This window comes from Coenobita brevimanus, chromosome 72 (assembly GCF_032717465.1).
Source record: "Coenobita brevimanus isolate Jiangsu-jjx chromosome 72, ASM3271746v2, whole genome shotgun sequence".
Lineage (NCBI taxonomy): Eukaryota > Metazoa > Arthropoda > Malacostraca > Decapoda > Coenobitidae > Coenobita > Coenobita brevimanus.
In genome coordinates, this window is record NC_137025.1 from 13,818,261 (window position 1) to 13,836,067 (window position 17,807).

The 17,807-nt window shown below is 43.6% G+C and overlaps 1 protein-coding gene across 4 annotated transcripts in view; it reads left to right on the forward strand.

The window, feature by feature from the left end:
• Positions 1–7,797: 7,797 nt before the first annotated feature.
• LOC145407026 (serine protease inhibitor dipetalogastin-like) overlaps positions 7,798–17,807 on the forward strand; it is a 48,700-nt gene continuing 38,690 nt past the window's right edge. For all 4 annotated transcript variants that reach the window (XM_080278042.1, XM_080278045.1, XM_080278043.1 and 1 more), the window contains exon 1: positions 7,798–7,903. In XM_080278042.1, coding sequence (XP_080134168.1) covers positions 7,804–7,903 — 100 coding nt within the window. In that variant the 5' untranslated portion in view covers positions 7,798–7,803. The remainder of the gene's footprint in view (positions 7,904–17,807) is intronic.

Consider the following 17,807-nt stretch of genomic DNA (forward strand, 5'->3'; position numbering starts at 1 on the left):
CTGTGACATTACTATTATTATTATTATTATTATTATTATTTAGTTTACCAGTACCCGGTATTCTGTCTCCGGACAATTGCATGCAACTTCAAGGGGATTTTTCGAACTGGAGGGGTTAAAACTAGCCTTCATGAACCTGTTCACTATTAGAGGTGTGCCCTGAACAGAACTTAAAAAAAATTACTTGGAAAAAAAAAGAATAAAAAAACGCTCATCGGACTGCAAAGATTATGTCGACACCGGGTGACATTCTATTCGTCATTGTCGGTATCAGACGATTATATTCAGCTTAGGAATGGCGTACGGTGCTGATAGGGGATTAGTAAAGTGATATCTAAGCCCCCCAGCTCGAAAAAGCTGATCTGAAGTGAATAAAATCGTCCTGAGATGGCAAGAATATAGATCAAAGGACGTTGGGTTAAAGAACAAATAAAAGCCGCAACTAAGCCTCTAAATCATTACCATCGTCTCTCAGATGAAATCCTGAACAGGCACTGAAGTTTAATCAACGTCCTTCGATCCAATGATTTTTTTTTTTTTTTTTTTTTTTTTTAGGCTTGTTCTTACTGCTTCCAAAAGATTTTATTTCAGCTTAGAAAAATCTTCTCGTCCTGACTTTGTTGATGCTGACTATATCCAAGCCCTCCATTTAGAAAAGGATATACAAACCCGAATAAAATCGTCTGAAAATATCAAGAATAAAGTAAAAACATGTAATCGCACAGAAAGGGTTAAGGCCACTTCACTACCTCGACATATAGTTGTGAAAATCAATCAGGAAGACCTTAGGAAAAACCTTGTACGTGGTTCTATAATCCTGAGCCGAAATTAATGACGGTTCTCTTCAAAATCTCTCGTGCCTATCGACTACACGTTGGTCAGAGAGGCAGATAATCGGTTTTTGCATTGTTTCCCTTCGAAACGACCCACAACAATCTCAATGAATCCATGTTTTCATTTATACTGCTGGGTGAACAGGAACAGGGGACACTGGCTTTGTCTCCCAGTCTGGCCAGCCCGGGATTCGAACGCGGGGCCCGTCAGTTAATGTTGTTTGGTTGTGTTACCCACTGCACCACCGATTTCCCCTTCACTGTTTAATACTCAGATCCTTCAGTACGGTGACGCCTTTTGTATTATTATTATAATTATTATTATTATTATTATTATTATTATCATCATCACTTCTACTACTACTACTACTACAACCAGACGCTTTTATGCATCTTAGAGGAGATCGAGTTGAAGGAATAAAACCGTCTGGAGGTAGAGAGAATATCCCATAAAAGCGTCGTCGTACTGAAGGGGTTGATGAAATTATGACATTTTGCTGGAACTCTCCCCCCCCCCCGCAGAGATCTTGATTTACAGAAAGCAGGTTCTCAGGTTCAGTGACTGCTGCTGCGCGGGGCGACATAAGACAAACACAAGCTGTGTGTGTGTGTGTGTGTGTGTGTGTGTGTGTGAGAGAGAGAGAGAGAGAGAAAGAGTGTGTGTGTGTGCGTGTGTGTGTGTGTGCGTGTGTGTGTGTGTGTGTGTGTGTGTACGACTCTGGACACAGTCTTAAAAGCCCATTCCCTTAGACACAGCAGTCCTCCTTTGTGCCAGACACCTTCACATTTAACCTCATAGTTCAGCGCCTGTAATAAACACCAGTATCATCTTGAAGGATATGGTGTTGCTTTATAAATGAATGGTTTATTATCAGTTTCCTTCCAACTTACGTATCAAATTTTAACCTGACCAAGTATAAAGTAAGTTAGAGAGAGAGAGAGAGAGAGAGAGAGAGAGAGAGAGAGACCCTGCTGGAGATATAAATTTCATAAGACTGGCGAACTGGAATAGAACAGGCAAACCGATCCGATAAATTCGAGTGAAGAAAGTTGGGAGACTTTTAAGAACACTTCTCAGACACAGATTGACAATGATAATAGTATTCTTTAGTTAGTATAATTATAATATGATAATATGACACTGATATCGATAACCGCCCTAAGGATGAAATGACATAAATTAATGTACAACTCCCTCTGCTCAACAGTGTTTAATGTTATATATTTACTACTATTGGATTATTCTTAGCACGGGAGAGAAATATTGTACTGAAGGGGATAAAAATTGCTATGTTCTACTGACTTCTTGTGCACAACGGCTATTTGTTTATTTATTTATTTAGTTGTATTTGTTTATGTTTCCTTTGCTACCGCCCTACGCTTTTATTCATCTCAGGACGCTCGTGCTGGGGGGAGGGGGGTTGTTTATACACACTGTTAATGTCTGACTTCTGGGCGTATTGCAAGTGGCGTGGGAGGCTTCGTAGCATCTTTCTGGGTTTTTGTGCGTATTGTGTCTTGGTGCCCTTGTTTATCCTATTTGTGTGTGTGTGTGTGTGTGTGTGTGTGTGTGTGTGTAGTTTGCCTCGTGACATACCAGAGAGAGGAGGGATATGCTGTAAGGGTTACGGATTGTCACCATATTAGGCAGTTGATGAAGAAAAACACGGGAAGTTCTTCACTGTCGAGTGCTCCCGGGTTCTGTTTTCTTGGAACCAGGGAGCCGAATTCTCGTTGGCACAGGAGACTTCGTAGCAGTTCTTCAATAGCCATTTACCTCGTATATTGCACTTTAATATTATCTTGTTTGTTATTTGCTACATTTTAAAATGTCGATATAATTTGCATCAGTAACAGACGAGACCATAATCAGTGTATAATAAAAGAAATCAGTCAGGAGGGGGTGATAAGAAATCTGCCATGGCAACAAGTACCGTTTGCACCGGGCTAATGTATGGCCCGGCCTCCACTACAGGTGGAGGAAAACTACAAACGAACGAACAAGTATGCGATCGAGGTGAAAGTGTGGTTCTGGGTAGCATTCGGTGTGTTGTGAATTCGTCAGTACGTCTCGGTAATTGCAGCTGCAACCCCAGGTTCATATGACTGAAAACGGCGGCCTATAGGCTGAAGCTACCTTCTCCCACAGTCCACCATCCACCTTGCAGAGGATAGGGAAAGAGCTGAGGAAAGTTTGTATAACTGGGCAGTGTAGCCATCTGGCTACAGAGGGTTTGCACTGACGCAATGAAATTCAGTGCGTCGCCATTGTGGAGGGAGAGTAACATACAACACTGATATGACAGTACACGGTGTCTCCAACTAAAAGTCGATTTTCATCTCGTCAGAAATTACCAAGATAGAGAAAAGTCAGTCCAGAGCAACAAGGACTGCAGCCTGAAGAGAAAGAGCACTGTAGCTACAGAGATTACTCAGTAAAGATCCGTATTGGATGAGGAGTGAGCAGGTTGTCCGGTGTCTGAAATGGGTCTTACCCAGTCGTCGTAAATTAATTGTTATCCTTACCGACTCCAGACACTGCAGAAGATATCAGAGTTTATAAAAACCTTGAAGTTTACAAACAAATAGTTTGTGAATGGGTTCGGGAAGTGCAGCCGAAACAGGTCTAATGGGAAATGTGTAATATAGTGAAACTTAAGAGTATGTTAGCTTTCAGTACAATTTTTGTTTAACTAGCGACATTTTGTGTGCTCCTTGTGGGGAACTAGGCTATGTGAAACGAAAATGAGTTTGCTTGGAAAACAACACGTTCGCGTTCATTATCACTGTAGTTACTCGTTCCCACAAATTTCGAACTCTGTATACGATCACTGCAGTAAAGAACACGCGATTGCTTATATTTCACCCTGACCATGCGATACGGGTAATACCATCAGCAAAGGTGAAGGTCTCAACCTCACTGCGCCCGCGCTGTCCAACAGAAAGCTGACAGTGCTTCAGAACAGAAGAAAAATACAAATTGTGTGTGCCGGACATAAAATTAGCAGTTTTAAAGTTTTTTCATCTCAGATTTTGGCTTATCGTCCGCAACCTGCCATTCTCTCGACCCTATCAATTTCGACACGTAGATACAGTAATAGTTCACTCTTCAGATTATACACTCAGAGAATGAATGAGTATTGCTAGAGTACGGGACTGGATTGGTGCGCTGCTACACTTCCGCCAATATGGCTGATCATGAGATGACGTCACCTGAAAGCTCTGTGGTATCAATCGGTGCCACCACGGGCAGGCGTCCATCATCTCTGCCAGTTAATACCGTGAATCATCATACTAAAAATTATATATATTGATTCAGTAGGATGATTGAAGGTTGGTGTGAAAAGGAGAATTAGATACCGGTAAGTTAGATATATTGTTTAGGAGAAAGAGGTAACCTAACTGATTGGCCGAAATGCTTAGGGTGTTATTATTATAACAACTGGCTGCTTCATGTGGAGTTAAAAGTACTACACACTAAAACGAGAGAGAGAGGGGGAGTGGGTGAGCAGAAGAAGCGGTCCTGATTCGTTGCAAGAAACCTGTTTTCCATATTTTGTGCAGGCACTCCTAATTGTACGTCAGATACAGCTAGTTTACTTTGTGCTGTGCCATTGGCAGCCGTAAACTCATCACACCGAAAATTTAAACGTGTGAAATCATTTTTAGTGCTATCACTCAGCCCTGTATTGCTTCATCTGTATAGGGTCATCTGTAGAGTAGCGCATCACTTGAAAGACGCAATAATAATAATTATTATTATTATAACTATTATTATTATTATTATTGTTAAGCTAACAGTTCATAACGTACTGTATACTGCACCACAAGTCACCCCTACACCACCACCACAATCGCCACCTCCACCATTAGCCACTCCAGTCCCTAACACAACATTACAAAGTCTACCAAAACAACTAGGCTGCAACAACCACAACTATTACACGTACCGTAACAACCACATTCCAAGCACAAGAGACTTAGTAGTACCTCTTCCTTAGCGATTTATGGTACATGTAACCCCCTAATATTTATATGTATGTTATTTGTCGCTTTAATATCGACATAGTTTGTATCAGTATCAAGAGGAAATTTAGGTATTGTGCAGAATAAATCGCTAAGAAATAGTTACGAGGTCACCAGAACCTCTTAGAATACAACCTGTGCCACTTCCACCACCTACATAATACTTGGATATTCCCAGGTTACCCAAGACCAAATATTAAACACCTAGCGCCCTCCCCCACCTAGCCCCCGCCTTCTCCCTCCTCCCCACCATCCGTCCCTCATTTCCTCTCCCCCCCCCTTCCTTCCTCCCCGCCGTCATCTCACCCCCTCACCCTCTCTCCCCTTCCTGTCCTCCCCCCCTCTCCCCCTGTCTGCTCACACGCTTTTTCACCCCCAACTCCTCCACAGTTTCTTCACTCCTCACGCCTCTCATATCCCGCTTCGTCTTTCTCACTTTCGTTTCTCCATCCTCACTCTTCCTCTTCCTTACCACGTCTTCATCCTCCCCTCTTTCCCATCTCTCTTCACCTCTGCGATTCACCCATTTCACCCTCTCTTCCCTCTCCTCCCACTGTCCCCTCTCCCCTCATCTCTCCCCTTCACGTCTCATTGTCCTTTCACCCCACCAATTTCTTTCTCCCTGTTGTCTCAGCTCTCCCTTTCACCAATCACCGCCTTCCCCCTATTCCAACAACCCTTCCCCCTTTTCGCTTTCCTCTTTCCCACCTATCTCCAGCTCTGCAGTCCCACCATCTTCCCTTTCCCCTCCCTCCCTTGCATCCCTTTCCCTCACCTCTACACTCCACCCTTCCTCTCTCCTCTACCCATCTGTGCCGCTACCCCCTCCCCTCTTCCCTCCCCTCTTGTTTTCCTTCCCTTTCTCCCCTTCCCTCCCCTCTCACTTCTCCCTCTCATCCCTTTCCCTCTCCCTTTCAATTTCCCCTCGCTCACACCCCACTCCTCACTTTTGTACCCCCCTCCCTCGCCCCACCCCGCCATAGACTTAACCTTCGTGTGACCGCAATTTCACGTGCCAGGCTAGGCTTTACCCACGGCACTGTTGCGGTGAAGGTTACGGCCACCATAGCCTGTGTGTGTGTGTGTGTGTGTGTGTGTGTGTGTGATGATGGCTGGAAAATTTTGGCACATGGCCAGCAGCTGGAATGATCGTGTGTGTGTGTGTGTGTGTGTGTGTGTGTGTGTGTGTGTGTGTTGGGAGGGAAGGAATACCATGCTGCCCTTCTGCAAGAAGATGATAGCACATTCCACCCCAGCCTCACCATCGTTAAGAAGGGAATAACGCTGCATTAAAAACTCACTTGGCAGGATCTTGTGTGTTGCGGGAGCGGCTCAGTCTGCTGGCGTGGTTGTGGGTGAGGCACTGGGGGTAGAAAATGGGTAAATGATGCCGGTAAAACATTGATAACATTGAGCCGTCCCCGCAACACAGGCAAAATCATCCTGTGGGTTGAAGGAGGAGTGTTTGTTGTACGTGGACCGCTCTGCATTTACACATTTACTTATACAATTTGAAGGTGGCAGTGATGATTGATTTCTGTACTGATTTCATTCACAGGCAGCGTCGTCCTTATGGTCACTGTCAGCGTAAAGGCAGCATCAAGGCCAAGTACACACTGAGGGACCATGATGCATTTACGATTAGAGACGTAGCGTTGCGAGGGCCTTCCTGAGGGTTGTAGTCCGGGTGGTTTGGGAGATTTCGTATCACCTCTTCCTCGGCCATTATTCAGCACAGTACGCCTCAGTAACCTCTTGTAGTAACACCTCATCTTCAGCGATTAATTCTGCACAGAACACCTCAGTATCGTTTTGTAACTATATTATCCTTTACAAGGCAATGTTAAAGTGTAATATGCAAGATGTGGAGTTAAGGATGAGGTTCTACAAGGGCCTCTGTGAGACAGTACTATCAAGAGAGATGTTGCGTTGACGGAGTGGTTTTACAATGACGCATATGGCAAACAATAAATAAGCGGTAGCCATCCGTTCCTTCATTATTATTATCATCGTCATCATCATCTGTCACCAGTCATCACTAGTCATCACCAATCATCAGTCATCGTCATCATCATCATCATCATCATCATCATCATCATTTTCCTCGTAGTTCTGCTAATCTGCTGCAGGACAAAGGCCCCTTCCAGTTGTCTTCTGTCTGAGCTAGGCCTGTACTACTGTACTGTATTTAACTTGACCCAAAATTGCCATCTCTACACCTTAAATGCACATTTGTAACAGTAGAACAGTAGCAGTTTATAATACTAGTCAGTAGAGCTGCAGTAGTGCCCTATTCTGCCACTGTGCTACTTTTAATAGGCAACAAAAGGACGAAAATCTAGGCCAGGTTAGCGTAAAAGGAGTACCAGGTATAGTATTTGTCCGCTCCATCCCAGGGCAACAGATTTACGAACTGCATCCCTCTACTTTTTTTTTTTCCTTCATATCTGCTGCCACTCTTAATCTTACTTACAACTTTATTGTCCATTCCTTGCCTGTTCGACGAGAGGCTTAACTTGTGCACGTCCATTTTTACCTGTGTCTTGAGATGCAGGTAAAATTGGTGCTACTTTCTTCTTCCTAGATTTGGAGTTGTGCAGACATAGTTTAAAGGTTTGATCGCTTTACTACTATTGGAATTACAGTATAGGTCTTTCGCCTTAACTTGACCCAGATTTTCGCCCTTTTGCAGCTTATTCACGTAGTTGGATGGGGGAAAAAATGCTACGGCCCCACATCCTTTCCATGACATTTCTTTGTGGCTAATACCATTCTAGTTTTAGTCTGTTTTTAAAGTGCAGCGTTCAAGATGGAGAGGGGCAATTTTAGGCGAAGTTAATATGAAAAGAATGTCACGTTGGTACTGGTCAGTGATTTCAGTACTTTATTTCAGAAGTGCGAAGGAGCTGAGAGACTTATCAGCAGGGAGACTCAGAATACCAGGATGACTCGACTGCTGAACCCCTGCTGTCCAGTGGCGTTGTGTGTGCTGCTGCTGCTGCTGTTCACGCCCCAAGCAGCACCGTCTCCACAGCGCGACGGCAGTGAGTAAAACAGCATTATGGTTGCCGCAGCAAACACCACAGCATTAGCAGCAGTGAATAGAATGTGCCAATAGCTTGAAGAAATTTCGTAAATGCGATGAAGAGATGAGTATGAGTAAAGGAAAGGAAAGAAGCAGGGAGATTTCGATGGAGGGAATGAGAGAGAGAGAGAGAGAGAGAGAGAGAGAGAGAGAGAAGAGAATAAAGAGGGAGGAAGAGAGGGAAGTAGAAACGCAGGAGGAGAAATAAGAAGAGGAGAATATCTAAGTGAAAAGGGAGAGGGAAGAGAAAATAAGCTGAGAGAGACAGACAGACAGCAACAGAGGAGAGGGAAGGAGAGAGGGACAGAGAAAAAGGGGTGGAAGGGTAATAGAGGGAGAAAGGAACAGAGGAGAGAAAGGAAGGGGGGAGAGAAATGGAGAAAGGAGGGGAAAGGAAGGAAAAGAGATAAAGTGAAAAGAACGAACTGGAAGGGAGAAAGAAACGAAGGAGGGGATGGAGGGGAGAGAGAAACTGAGAAAGGAAAGGAATGGGAGGGGCAGAGAAACGGAGAAAGGAAGGAGAGAGAAACGGAGGAAGGGAGGGAAAAGGAAGGAGAGGGTAACGGAGGAGAGGAGGGAAAAAGAGGGAGAGATAAACGAAGAAAGCCAAACAGGAGCACCATTTTCGTCAACGCGGCAGCCAGAAAGGGTAACTATAGTAGGCTTATTTTTACTTGACAGACCTGGACCGCTGCCACAACCTAAATACTAACTCGAGGGTGCAAGAAATTCCATGACCCGTAGTTCTGAGGTGGGAATGACACTCCTTGGTTACTAGTGAAAATGATCCTCTAGTCTGACTATACTTGGCCGTCTGCTGAGCTGAAAGGGGTTTGGGATCTTGGTAAAAACAAACACACAATAGACGTTGTATGTGGGTTACGTCCGGCGGCTTTCTTTGGGGGATTTCCGCTATGGTTATATGGTCTCACACACACACACACACACACACACACAAACACACAGACACACACACACACACACACACACCAGCTGTGACAGTGAGACCCATCAGAGCGACACACTGGTTCACACACCATGCACTCTGCCAGGGACGTGTGTGTGTTTTAGGTATGTATGTATTGAAAATATAGATAGATAGATTGATTGATAGATAGATATAGATATATAAATCTCTCTCTCTCTCTCTCTCTCTCTCTCTCTCTCTCTCTCTCTCTTTCTCAGAGAGAGAGAGGAGAAAGAAAAACTAAAAAATGGAGAGGAGCAGGAGAGAGAGAGAGAGAGGAGAAAGTCATTAAGGAGTGAGGGGAGGAAGCTTTGAGGAATGATAGGAAGGCATGTTGATGGAGGGGAAGGAGGAAGAGAGAGAGGGAGTCTCATCAAAGGAGGGAGGGGAGGGGGAAGGATGGAGAGGAGGGAGGGAGGGAGGTAGGAAATTACGTGTGGAGTGAGAAAGAGAAACAGGGAAGGAATGGAAAGGAGGGACAGAAGGGAGGGGGAGATGAATGAAGGAAAGGAGGTAGGAAACAGGAATTGAGAAATGAAAACAATGAGGGATTCGTGAAGGAAGAGAGGAAGGGAAGGAGGGAGGAAGGAAATTACTTGTGAAGGGAGGGAGAGAGGGAAGAAAGATGGAGAGAGGGGAAGGAGGAGAAGGGGGTCAGGAGAGGAAGGAAGAGGGGATGAGAGAGAGGAAAGCGGAGGGAGAGAAAGAGAGGAAAGCGGAGGGAGAGAAGGAGAGGAGGGATGGAGAGAAGCAAGGAGAGAGCCATGAAAGAAGGAGGGAGGAGGGAGGGAGGCACGAGGGGAGGGGGGAGTGAAGGAGGAAGGAAATTACGTCTGGCGGGAGGGATAATGATAGTGGAAATTCCTAGCTTCTCGTGAGTCAGTTACTACCTTCCCTCTGCCTCTTTCCTTCCTTTCCTCCTCTCCTTCCTCCTTATTTTTCTCTCCCTCCTCCTTCGTCTTCCATCATCCTCTTTCTCTTCTCTCCTCCCTTCTATGCCTCTCCAGTTTTTCTCTTTTTCTTCCTCCTCTCTCTTCTTTCCCTTCTTTCCTCCCTGCGTCTTTCTCCTCCCTGTTTCTCTTTCCTCTTTCTCTCCTCCTACTTCTTTCTCCGTCTCTTCCTTCCTCCCATCTTCTTTTCCTTCCCTCACATCTATATTGTTTTTCCCTTTCCTCTTCTCTCTCTCTCTCTCTCTCTCTCTCTCTCTCTCTCTCTCTCTCACCCTCCTTTCCTTCCTTTGTATTTCTCTTCCCGCTTTTCTCATTCCTCTTCCCTCCCTCCCTCTCTCTTCCCTCTTCTCTTCTCCTTCTCTCCTCCCTTTCAACTTCCGAATCCCAACCCTCTAACAACTACAATTTTTGTCTACTGAACAAACCCTTAAGACAGGTAGTTTTGTTGAGAGAGAGAGAGAGAGAGAGAGAGAGAGTTTGTGTTGGTGGCTGTGTGTGTATATATTAAGTGAAGGAGACTATGGGTACTTAAGGTGTGTGTGTGTGTGTGTGTGCGTGTGTGTGTGTGTGTGTGTGTGTGTGTGTGTGTGTGTGTGTGTGTGTTCAGATCTGCATATCCTGTTCACCCTGCTCTCTCCATATACATGCTTTACTGAATAAAGTACCCAAACGCACAAGCAGCAGCAAGCACGTTAAAACCAGGTACAAGGGAAATCGTGTGGCGTGCTACACAAACGTCCCTCAGTTACTTCCCTGTTCCCGAAATGGGGAATGTGGACTGCGGGAGAAGGGACATGTAGCTGAGCCTGGGGTTGCATCTACTACTACTGCTACTACTACTACTACTACTACTACTATTACTACTACTACGACTACTACTACTACTACTACTTCAGTCTTAGTGATAAAAGAGCAAGAACATGTAAAATCTGAGCAATGATGTATTGTTGGAAGTGGTTGGATTTACCTGGAAAGTCACGTTATAAGTGCCTCATATCGTCTCAGTTTTTTGTTCACCTTCGGAACATTATCGCCTCCCAGCAGACAGCCTTGTGGGACGAGGAAAGGACATGCAATACGTCCCAGCGCGTGAACTAATTATCACGCATATGATGACTCACTGGTTCAGGAGCAAGCAGTCGGCAACGAAAATCCGTAACTCTTTCAATCCGGTGACGTGTTTTTATATTTTGTTCATACTGTACTCTTCACCTTCTCGTACTCTGTTCAAAATGAAGGGTTAGGTACAGCCCTCATTAACCCATTCACCGTATAGCGTCTCCCAAGTTGCTGAATAAAGTCGGCTGATGGCAGCAGGAAACATGGGGTGGTGGTGGGAAATTACGTCCTCTGAGTGAAAGGATAAACACTGCAGTACTGTACGGTATGTTGGTATTGACAGGTGGGTCTTCTGAACAGCCGAGTACTTGGAACCTTTCAAAGTTATCCAAACCCATGAAAAGGCGAAGAGGAAAGCTACGGGCAAGATCCATTCGTTTCCAGAGGCCTAAACACTTTGCTAATAAAAGAGTTGGAAAAGGAAGTGAGACTATGGAATAAGTACTAATAAAGGCAACGAAAAAGTTAATGAGACAGAGGAATAAATACTGATAAAGGTGTGGGAAAAGGGAATGAGACAGGACTAAATACTAATAAAGGAGCTGGAACAGGAAATGAGACTGAGGATGACTTGCAGAGTTGACCAGATGGGTACGTACGTGAGGGACTGTGAATACAAACCAAAAAGGGATGACGGTGGTAGGGTACGGAAAAAGTCAAAAGAATCATTGTTGTAATTATTGTACTCATTTTAGGTACATACGACTGCCCGCTATGATGGAAGGCAGGCAGGGGAAGGGTTCTGTGGGGCAGCAACCAGTGAAATAACGATAGTAAGGAAAGCGATGAAACATTGTGGCGAAGAGAGTCAGAAACAGAAGGGAATCACTGAGAGGAGGAGAGCTAGTGAAAAGTCTTAGATCCGTAGACCTGTTAATTAAAGAGGTATCCCTGCACCTCTTTCTCATCACTTTACATCGTCATATAAATAGCACGTAAATTTTCTCTCTGGTGTTATCATTGCAAACTGTGCCGGTGTTAAATGATTATTAAAATTTGTCTGTGAATACTAAAGCGTAGTATGCAAAATGAATCGCCAAAGAAGAGGGGTTAGAAGGGAAGAATATCGCTCCTTTGATTCCACCCGGTTTAGAAGTGCAGTAGGAGGCAAGTTCCTTCTACGTATGAGAGGCGTATTCCTTGGCGGGGCGAGTGAGAAAGACGTATGATCAGAAACTACACAGGATCAATGGATGCACAGAATCCGTTCATCATTACCATCCTGTACGAAGCAAGTGTGTGTTTTTCCAAGATTAAACACACACACACACACACACACACACACACACACACATACACACACACACACACACACATAAACGGAAAACAAGACGTACGGACTCTGAAAACATTTGCCTCTTTCTCCAACACGTCCTCTGTCCTTACAATACTACGGTTATTCTCACAGTAGACAAAGACCCAACACGACCATGAAGACCAGGAAATAAAACTCTGTCCTCTCACAGCGTCGAATTACAAGCATGCAACCTGTACGCCAGACCTTGAAAATAATATACGTGTTTGTGGTTTTCCCGGAGCTTCGTGAGTGGGGGAAAAAGGATTAATATTCACAATTTGACTGCGCTCATGTTTGTTTCCTGGAGAGAGAGAGAGAGAGACAGAGGGAGAGAGAGAACGATATAACCAGTTCGTACAAATGTCCCTCCCTATTTCTCAAGAGGAGGTGAACTGTAGAAGGGCAGCAACAACCTTGACTCCATAGGGTTCACGTTGGGATGAGTTTGGGGCTTCAACAGTAACGTGGACAACGGATATTGATGTCTTTTGGTCAACTTAATCATTTTTTGTATTTTTTGTATATAAACTTATAAATACTTACCATATAGGTTTAGTTTGTAGGGAAAATTTGTAACTACCCTTCTACGACACCTTGCCTCCAGTTTATCCTTCATTTAGTTTCTTGTTCTTTTTTTTTTTTTTATGCAAGGAAGAAGGAACCAAAGAGTAGAAGCTGGCAAGATTGTTCCCTCCAAGAAAAAAATAAAAACAAGATAACAGAGCGCCAAATTCAAGATCCGTTCATTTCGAGATGCCTGGACACACTGAGTTTTAAAGATTGAAAGTCACAGGCAGTAGGAAATACAGACAGAGGAAGACGGTTTTAGAGTTGACCTGTTGCATACATGAAGGGCTGCAAGTATCGGTTAACTCATGCATTAGTTTGCTGTTTCATTTTTTCCTCCTTTACCTTTCCTTCTCCTCCGAAAGTAACCACCGACGTTGTTGTTGTTAGTGGTGTGTGTGTGTGTGTGTGTGTGTGTGTGTGTGTGTGTGTGTGTGTGTGTGTGTGTGTGTGTGTGTGAAGGGAGGGAGTGTATGAGGTTGGGTAAGGTTATTCAGGGAAACCCAGTATATTAAGGAGGGTATTTTTGTTGTTGTTGATGATGATGATGATGATGATGATGATGAGAGAGAGAGAGAGAGAGAGAGAGAGAGAGAGAGAGAGAGAGAGAGAGAGACTGTCTGTGTGTATAATAAGCAAAAGAGATTATGGGTGCATGAGGTGTGTGTGTGTGTGTGTTCAGAAATATATATATATCCTGCTCACTCTGATCTCTCCACGTCCATCCTTTACATGCATAACACGTACGGTGGAGGGACGCCTTCATGTGGTGGCACCAACATACCGCTGTGGCTCCAATGCCTGGCTATACAAACGTCCCTCACTTCCCTCCCAATCCACCGAAAGGAGGATGGTGGACTGCAGGAGGAGGGCTTTTTCATCCTGCAGTCTACTGGGTTCACGTTTCTGATGCATGACACACACACACACACACACACACACACACACACACACACACACACACACACACACACACACACACACACCGCCACAAAGCTTACACAGATCATCATCATCACCATCATCGTCCTAACTTTATTTTGCACATCATCATCACCATCATCGTCCCAACTTTATTTTGCACATCATCATCACCATCACCATCACCATCATCGTCCCAACTTTATTTTGCACATCATCATCACCATCACCATCATCGTCCCAACTTTTTTTTCCACATCATCATCATCATCATCATCATCATCATCATCATCATCTTAGGAATCGAGAAACAAACAGGAAAGCACATACATTGCCCTATCCATCCAGCAACCCTCGCTGTCTGTCCGTCCATCTTTTTAATACAAGTAGTTAAATGGTACTCCTAGGACCATATTATGAATGAGGGTTGTTGTGAAGGCTGTATCTAACCCTCCCTGTTTGAAAAGTCTCCTCAAGCCAAATAAAGTCGTCTGAAGGTAGAAAGAACGAACAACAGAAAGGAAAAAAATCGCAGGACAGAAGAGACTAACCATTTCACTCCGATAATCCACTTTTAAATTTATTCTTCCTTCCTTCAGACGATTTTGCTCAGGTGAGATAAAGGTGAGATTACATGGTGAGGTAAAGGCGAAATTAGAGCAGCCCTTTCAGTACGGGAGGCATATTCCTAAGTTGAATGAAATCGTCTGTAAATGCCAAGAATGCGAGCAGAGTAAGGTGTATCTGTGTTCCCTACCTTGCTGTGAATGCGCTGTGTAGTGTGGTATGCTGATTAATGTACAAATTCTCACAGTTGTTCCGTAAATGAACGTTACCAGCTAGGGTTTTGCATACACCTCTCTCTCTCTCTCTCTCTCTCTCTCTCTCTCTCTCTCTAATAGTAACCCACACATTCTGACCATGGGGTAGCCTAACCTCGGGAACCCATCACTTCACACCGATTCCCTCGCTAATTTAGGGTAACCCACATAATTACGTATTCCAGTTCTTGTGTGTTTCGGGGACGGCTCAGTCTGTTGGTGTGGGTAGAGCAGACATTTTTGCTGTCCCCGTGAAATGACTAACCATCCATGCAATCACTGGGCGTAAAAATCAGACACGGCGAAATACAAAAATGTCTATGAGATGTAGGAAATGATGCAGGGGAAACATTGGTAACGCTGACTGGGCCGTTCCCGCAACACACGACAACTGGGATCCACGGCGAATTGACAACACTGGATATCCATTTTAATATAGATAATGTTAAAATATAGTCCGTCCCATTTTAAGGTGGAGAAAATGGGTCAGGATAGTGATGAAGTAAGGAATGATAATTGTGATATTATTTGGCATACTTGACATAAACAGACAAATATAGTACGAGTATACATCTCTGAAAAAGTGTACTTATAACTTATTTTTTTAAGCTCGTGGTTTTTCAGTAGATGAGAAAAATAACCTGCTTGAGTCCTACTGTATCCCACCAGAACACACACACACACACACACACACACACACACACACACACACACACACACACACACACAGTCTATGTGTGTGTGTGTGTGTGTGTGTGTGTGTGTGTGTGTGTGTGGTGTCTGATACTGGAGGAAGGACCAGAATGTAACTCGGAAGGAGGGGGACAGCGGATGGTTTAGATGGTCGGGAAGTAAAATTCAGAAAGACGAGGTGTTGAAGCTTAAACTCTCACGAACAGTACCTTAGTGGGTATGGAAAGAATCACAAACACATACAAATGTGACTGACAAGAATAGCTCCAAGATGTTATGATTCTCGCCGCCTGCTGGAAAGGAAGGAGGAGGACGAAGGAAGGATTAAGTGGCAAGGAACTGAACTAAAGGAGAAATGCATGGGCTTAACCGAACGTATAAGGAAGTCAGTCTCCTGCAGGTACGGAATGATCATAAACAACAACCTTCACGGACAAATAGCACCCAGACACTCCCCCGCAGAACACGACTCTCAACCATCATTTTAACATCCGGGTCCTTCCAAACACGACAAAATTACGACCCTTTGAATGTAAAGTAGTAGGCTAGTTGGATCACCTTTTTTTTTTTTCTTTTTTTTTTCGTCTTTAGAGTACATATTAACTCTAACATTGTTCTCATAATTATACTTTTATACTTTACCCCTTTAGTAAGATATCGTTAATTTACAGCTTTTGGGGGCGATGTTTTTGCTGACTTATTTTTTCTTTTAATTCAGTTTAGAAAGGCCCAGTGTAGTGGAGTTAATAAAGGTTGTACTGTTGCTAATCCATCGAACTCAGAAACGCTATTTTAAGCTGCATGACAATAGCTGACGATAAAAAGAACACAACAGCACCCCGATACAAAGGTCATCCTCGAGCTGAAGTGAAAAATTTAATAGTGCTTTCTTAATTATTTCAAGAAAGTTCAAAGTCCATTGCACTGTTAACCCCATCGATATTACGGCCAGTTTTCGTTTTTTTCTATTCCCTTTTTTGCTATTTCCAGACGATTTTACTCACCTTAGGGTCAACCTCTAGTCGTGAAGGGATTATTGAAGGCCATATCTAACCCCACTAGTTCGAAAAATCTAGCCCAAGCTGAAAGAAATCGTCTGGAGAGAGCAAAACATAAAAGCAGCACGTATTGGGGGTTGTTAAAGTGGGTGAGTAGAGAAGATTGGGTTGAATTTTGCGCTCCCAAGGCCGTGGAAATTGTGAAGTGTCATGTTATTATATTTATTGGCCTTATTTTTTTGCATTCGTTCCTGCCTTTTGGTCATTCTTCCTTGTTTTCTTGCTTCGTCATGTATCTTTTTGTACCTCCTTGTCCTGGATCATCTACTTCCTGTTTCCTGTGCTCTTTATCGTCTCTATAGTCTTGTAATCCTGTTTCTTTGATTACCTTTTTATTTACGTTATTGTATATTAATTTCTCATCTTCCTAGTTTTGTTTTTATTAATTTTTCAGCTAGTTTTTCTTTTGTTTTTTCCACTCCTCATTTTTTTCTTCGTTTTTTTTTTTTTTTTTTTGTCTGCGTAATTTTTCTTTTTCTTTTTCTTGCTTATTCTTCCTGATTTTTTTTCCTTCCCTTTTTCTATGTCTCTTGTTCTTGAAGTTCCTATTTTATCAGTTTCCTTCCTGTCCTGCTTTTTGCGAAACGTTATGAAAAAGAGCATTCGGTAGAGCCCGCACCCCAACCCCTTTCCCCTCACTCCAACCCCTTCACCGCTGTCACTGTGTCCTGCCTTTCCTACTTCTCGTTCCCCCTCCGTCGCGTACTCTCCTCTACTTCATGTTTGCACCACATAAAAGTAATTCATATACGCTTTCCATCGCCTAAGCAAGCGGAGAAATGTCAGCGAACTTTTGCTTTTGGTTGTATGGTAAATCTCCGCGAGGGGAGGGGAGCCAGAAAAAGAAAAAAAAAAATAGTACTGACGATTATAAGGGAATATATTTAATCCTTTCACTACGAGGGGACACTTTTGGGGCACGTCAAATCTCCGGGGGTCGCCAGAAAAAAAAAAAAAAATCTCAGCCGTCATTGTACTGAAGGTGTTATAGGAAAAATAAAAATAACAGATCCTCGTGCTGAAGAGTTTAATGGGGACTTTCTATTCCATTCAGTGCGAGTTTTTTTTTTTTTATAGTTCATGCCGACTGTGTATGCTGTTTATAAAAAAAGAGGGGGGGAGGGGTTCTCAAAATACCACAGCATCCCTTGTGTGGAAACGTATTATCTGTTTGCCAGATGAGCCACACTTCCATCCTTCATGCCTTCCACGTTATTGCTGTCGTTATTTGTCTGCTTTAATTTTGTTTATTCGATGAAGTACCGGTATATTTTTTTGTGGTAGTATTTATGTGTAATTTTTCGCTATTGTGTGTGTGTGTTTGTGTGTTTATATTTTTATTTTGCATTTTGTGTGTGTGTGTGTGTGTGTGTGTGTGTGTGTGTGTGTGTGTGTGTGTGCGCGTGTGTGTGTGTGTGTGTGTGTGTGTGTGTGTGTGTGTGTGTGTGTGTGTGTGTGTGTGTGTGGGAG